Source organism: Quercus robur, chromosome 11, assembly GCF_932294415.1.
Source record: "Quercus robur chromosome 11, dhQueRobu3.1, whole genome shotgun sequence".
In the NCBI taxonomy this organism is placed as follows: Eukaryota; Viridiplantae; Streptophyta; class Magnoliopsida; order Fagales; family Fagaceae; genus Quercus; species Quercus robur.
The window spans coordinates 9,838,923-9,844,656 of NC_065544.1; the positions used below are offsets into that span (position 1 = coordinate 9,838,923).

The 5,734-nt window shown below is 38.0% G+C and overlaps 1 protein-coding gene across 1 annotated transcript; it reads right to left on the reverse strand.

Moving 5' to 3' along the window:
- Window positions 1-2,436: 2,436 nt before the first annotated feature.
- On the reverse strand, window positions 2,437-5,416 carry LOC126704683 (uncharacterized mitochondrial protein AtMg00810-like). Its single transcript, XM_050403711.1, has 2 exons — window positions 4,868-5,416; window positions 2,437-2,703 (listed from the first exon to the last, which is right to left on the reverse strand). Exons 1-2 carry the CDS (start codon window positions 5,414-5,416, stop codon window positions 2,437-2,439), a joined length of 816 nt encoding a protein of 271 aa, XP_050259668.1.
- Between the last annotated feature and the right edge of the window lie 318 nt (window positions 5,417-5,734).

A 5,734-nucleotide genomic window follows, 5' to 3' on the forward strand; every position in this document is an offset into this window, starting at 1 on the left:
TTAGACCCCCAAATTAAAGATTACGACTCGATTGATTTTACTCTAACTTATATAAAGTGCGGAAAAGGGTAAAAGAGTAGGGAAGAAGAATGCAAATACAAGATAACACGCCGATGTGTTATCGAAGAGGAAACTGAAAAACTCAGCAAAAACCCTCTCCACCGCCCTCCAAGCGGTAATTGATCCACTAGACAATTAGTTGGGATACATGGGTTAGCAAGAGACCCTCCAAGCCTAATCTACCCGATGTACCTAAGCCCTCCAAGCTCCTACTCCAATAAGGCTTCTTGGAACCGTGTCTTGTCTAGCTCTCTGGATCCTATAACAAGCTCCATGTTGCATCTGGCATCCTTGGCTTCTTCCAATACTTCCCAACAGCACCAAAACCTCACTAAACACTCTGAAAGGGTGTGGTAAGTGTTTAGGCTATCAATCTCTCAATGGTATGGAAATGGAGAGATAGGAGTAAAGGAAAACCCACAAGCAATTGTGTAGAGAAATGTGGATATAACAATCTCTAACTCTCAAGGTTTGTGGCTAGGGTTTTCTCTCTAAAGCACTTTTCAACTTTTGTGGGTAATGTGGGTATATATAGTGTGGGTACAGAAAGTGTGTATCAGATAGCACAATCTGGCAAAACAGAATGTTTCGCGGGTGTCTCGCGGGAAGGCTTACTTGTGAGCTACTTGCGAAACACAGCTGTCTCCATCTGTCCTGACTCTTCACATTCCAATCATGTGCAAGGCACATGCATCATTTTACGAGATGCTTAGTCACAATCTACCCGCGAAAACTCTTCTGTCTTCAATTGCTTGAGTCTTCACACTTTCTCTCTATCACACAACCCTTACAATTAAATCCCACTATAAATACAGGGTATAAAAGATTGAATAAAATTACAATCAAATTTGGCATAGAACTAAAGCCAATAAAACACATAGTTGTAAATTACAACTTTATAATCTCCCCCTTTGGCTATTCCGTGACAAAACCCCTAATCTAGAAGCTATGAATCACTTGCACATATATACTTGTAACCTAAAACACTTGCACACAAACAAAACTTTCATTAAGCTTATGACAAGTTGAATACATGGTACATACATAAGCAAGTAAAATGCGATCAAGTTTGTAAACACTATAAAACATGTATGCATATCTTGATCATACAAGAACAGTCATTAAAGAATGACTACAATGAACATTTAACTAGTAAATGCTCATCCAGACATGTAATGCAGTGAAGACCAACCACAATGATTAATTGCATGTCCAACACACAACTAATGCAAAATACACGAAGTATATGCATTTAGGATACAAGATCCTACTAGGGTACAAGTGTGAGGTACTTAAGACATATTAGCAATATCTTAAAAGCACAAAAAAAAAATGCTACAAAGCATTGAGATAAACACAACTGCTGAATATAAATTGAAATTAAAAGAACAAAGTACTGAAACTTTAAGCTAAAACAGTACTAACATTAAACCAACAATTATAAAAACTAAAATGGACAAAGATAAACTGCTTGAATGAACCAATGTTTTTAAGCCCTAAGCTATGCTCCCCCTAATTGTGCAAGCTCCCCCTCAAAATTTTCTCCCCCTTTTTTACCGGAATGGCCAAGGGGCTAGAACTGGTCAGACTCTGAATCCAAATCATGGTCGACGAACAAATCATCGATCTAAGAGGATAAGGCAGTGATCTAACCCTAGACATAAGCAAACTAGTCCGCGGTGTGCTACACATGGGAGTCTAACAAAGTATATAGCTAGTCCACTCTATCAAAAAGGCGATCAAGTCTGTCGGGTCCTCGTATAGGTGCTGAAGAGGATGGCTATGCTAAAGTCTCTGGTACAAAAGTGAATCTATCAATCTCCTTCTCTATATCTCCTCCCTCCTCCTCAACACGATCCCGTGGTATTGTATGCACACCTGTTTTGGAGCCTTTGATGTGAGCTATGCTCCTAGTCACTATGTGTGCACCAATGGGATAGTCCCTCTGAACCACTATGAGACCACTCGGGAGTTTGAGTCTTTTCTTCGCAATTAGGCCCATAATCAATGAGGGAAAAGGCATAACTGTTCTGGAATTTTGCTTCTCAATGCTCCTCTTCAAAATGTGGAAGATGTGTCCACAAATATCAATCTCTTTGTGAGTGAAGAGATCGTACAAGAAGATTGTCCTTGGAGCGGACAATGTAGTGAGGTTGGTGATTGTGTATAAATTGTTGATCATCACATGAGCAAGGGTTCTCATCTCTGGACTGAATGGGATTGTGTTCATGGAGGTTTTCTTAGGAGTACCACCAAGTATCCTCACCATCTCCTCAGTAGATTCCAATCTATCCTCATAAGAACTCCTGAATGCTGTCCCTAGTGATGACAAACTCTTTGTGCCTTACCCAACAGTTTATATTATCCCCTTCAACACTAGCATTGGAGAAAAACTCTGATAATTTCCGAATACACTACTCCAACTGGATTCAGCAGTTTTGTCCATGTTCGTTCCCTGACCACTGCAAGTATGCAAGTGTCCTCAAGGGTGTCTAACTTCACAACCCTTTCCATGATAATGGTTGTTCTTTTGTAGCAGTCATTGTACTTCAAGTCTACCTCCATAGACTTGAAGTTGTTAGAATCTATGCGTGCACGCTTTGAGGTCGGTTTCTTGGAAGCTGAATGTTTGGTAGGAGACATCTGCACATTTACACAGAAAAGAAACAATTGCACAAACACAAAAACAGAACACAAAACTTGATTAGATTCAAGTTAGTTCTAAGACAGAAGTAAAACAACTTAAAACAGAGTATAACCATCTCAAAACAGAGCAAAAAAAAAATTAAAACAGCATACAATAAGAGTTAAAACATTTAAACATAAACACAATGCATGAATTTAAGTGACTATGCATGTGTGTGCATGTGTTGATGCAAGTGAGTGTAGCAGGAGGTGCATGAGGTGTGCCTAGAGGATGCCTAGTGTGTGCTTGGCATGGCATTGAGGCACAACTTGGGCAAAGTGTGTAGAACACACAATCATTGGCCAAAACATGTTAAACATGGGAAAACAGGAGTAAACTCAAGCAAAGGAACTCACTTGAGTCCAAACTAACACAAGAATGTCAGTAGGACATTCTGTCAAACACCAAACATGCAATAGAACACAACACCTATGAAAAATGCATGAACATGATGAAATCTGCCTCAATACATTATCAAAATGCCTCATGGGGCCAACACAGATACAAACACAGCAAATGGGACTCAGCCCAATCAAAATTTTGAAAAAATATTCACAAAAAATAAGAACCCTAACCCCTTTTTCGAAAAACCCCAAATATCAAAACCCTAAGCTAAAATCTACATAATCTAAATATAAAAGACGAAAAGAGTGTTAAAAACACATACCTTGAAGTGATTTTGCAGAGATTTTTGCTTGAAAATGATGGGGTTTTAGTGAAAAGAGATTTTGGGTTGAAGGGGGTTCGAGAGAGGCAATGCGAGGGAAAAACTAAGTGTTTGAAAAACTGTCACATCTACTACATAAAAACTGAAAAACACGCGTTTTTTGCGGGTTAGTCAGTCAATATTAGTCGCGAGACACGCTGAAGCTTTCGTGAGAAGCTTTTAGTCGCAAAAAAGTCACGAAACAGTCGTGATAGCCTCGGTATGAAATAGAAAATTTTCCATTTTTTGCCTAGAAACATTTCGCGAGAAGAGTTTAGTCGTGAAATACTCGCGAGGCAGTAGCGAGACTTTCTGTATGAAAATGTGACTTTTTAATTTCCCTTAAGCACATTTCACGAAACAGCCTATGAACCAATTTTTGGAGAGAAACACAAAAATTCATTTTGAAACAAAAACTAAAAGCACGAAAGTGTAAAATCACTTTCAAAAACATATAAAACACTCAAAAATATTTTTGGGTTTGATCGGCAAGTGATTGAGCATACACATCACATTTGAACATGTAAAATCACACAAATGAGATAAGCATTAATTGAATCAAAGTCTTGTGTGTTATGGGTGAGTATCAAATGTGAAATAGTTCTTAAACTAGAGTGAAGCTTCAATGATCAATTCAAACAAGTCATACACAACTAGTACTCAGTCAAGTGGACTATCTCAATTATAGAAATGAGCATATATGACCTCCCACAAAAAAATGATTTCAAAACTTAGAAGCTTTTCATTTGGCTTTTGCATAAATCATAACATTTTATCCTTTTTGGATAGTACATCTCTTTTTGAGATCGGTGCTTGAAATTTTTTATATTTCAAGCTTTTTGAGCACCATACATTTCAATACAAGAGTCACTTTCCCTTTTTCTTAATCAAATACTAGTATGTGCGACAAGTTTTTGCAGCTCGTAATCTCTCTTTCATTTTGAGATTTACATTTGGTGAGCTCTATTGCAATAAATAAATAAATAAATAAAGGTGGGAAGATATATAGGCATAAGTTTATGCAAGTATCAAGACTATCAAGACTATTGACCAATCATTTATGACAAGCTTGAAGATCTATTTACAATAGTCACCCATAGTTTTCAAGGTTTTTCCCACAAGAATATATGTGCATACATAACAAGCTGAGCTCGTAAATGCACTACGCCATTAGTACGAAAGTACTAGGCCAAACTCACATGTGATATACACAACACAAGCGATCATATCTGCTTTGATTTCGAATGTTGACTGGATTTTTTGACAAATTTATGGCACTTGTGTTATCACAGAACACACACATAGTGTCTTGAGTAATTCCATAGTCATGTAAGAGCTTCCTCATCCATAATAGTTGTGCACAACAATAATAGTTGTGCACAACAACTCCCTGCTGCAATATATTCAGCTTCAACCGTTGAAAGAGAGACTAAATTTTGCTTTTTGCTCATCCATGAGAGCAAGTTATTTCCAAGATAGAAACAACCACCTGAAGTGCTTTTCCTATCATCAATGCACCTGGCCCAGTCAACATCTGAATATTCAGCCAAGCACTCATTTGAGTCCTTTAAATACCAAATTCCATAATCAGATATGTCATTAATGTAGCGAATGATTCGCTTGATTGTGGTCAATTGGGACTCTTTCGGAGCTGCCTGAAATCGTGCACATACCCCCACACTAAACGCGATGTCCAGTCTACTTGTAGTGAGATAGAGAAGACTGCCAATCATGCTTCGATATAGTGTTGGGTCTACATCCGCACCTGCTACGTCAAGACTCAATTTTTCCAAGGAACTCATGGGAGTGGAAGTATGTTTCTTAGAGTCTAGACCAAATCTTTTGACAATATTTTTGGCATACTTCTCTTGAGAAATGAATATCCCATCTTTCCGTTGTTTCACTTGTAGCCCTAAGAAATAGTTTAACTCTCCCACCATACTCATCTCAAATTCCCTTTTCATTTCCTCCGAAAATTCATGAGCTAGGTGATTGATTATGGATCCAAAAACAATATCATCCACATATACTTGAGCAACAAGGAGAGATTCCTCATCTCTTTTAACAAACAGTGTTCGGTCGACTTGTCCTCTTTTGAAACCATGATCCAATTGGTATGTGGTGAGGCGATCGTACCAAGCTCTTGATGCTTACTTCAGCTTATATAATGCTTTTTTCAACCTTAGCACATGATCCGGAAAATGTGAGTCTTGAAACCCCTTTGGTTACTCAACAAATACTTATTCATTTAGAAAACCGTTCAAGAAGGCACTCTTCACATC

Bases quoted from the DNA above. Each gene is read 5' to 3' on its own strand.
- LOC126704683 (XM_050403711.1), bottom strand. From the start codon at position 5,416: ATGAAAAGGGAATTTGAGATGAGTATGGTGGGAGAGTTAAACTATTTC. The intron at 2,704-4,867 runs GTTGAAGCTGAA...GTAAATGTGCAG, and splicing joins ATTTAGTCTCTCTTTCAACG to ATGTCTCCTACCAAACATTC.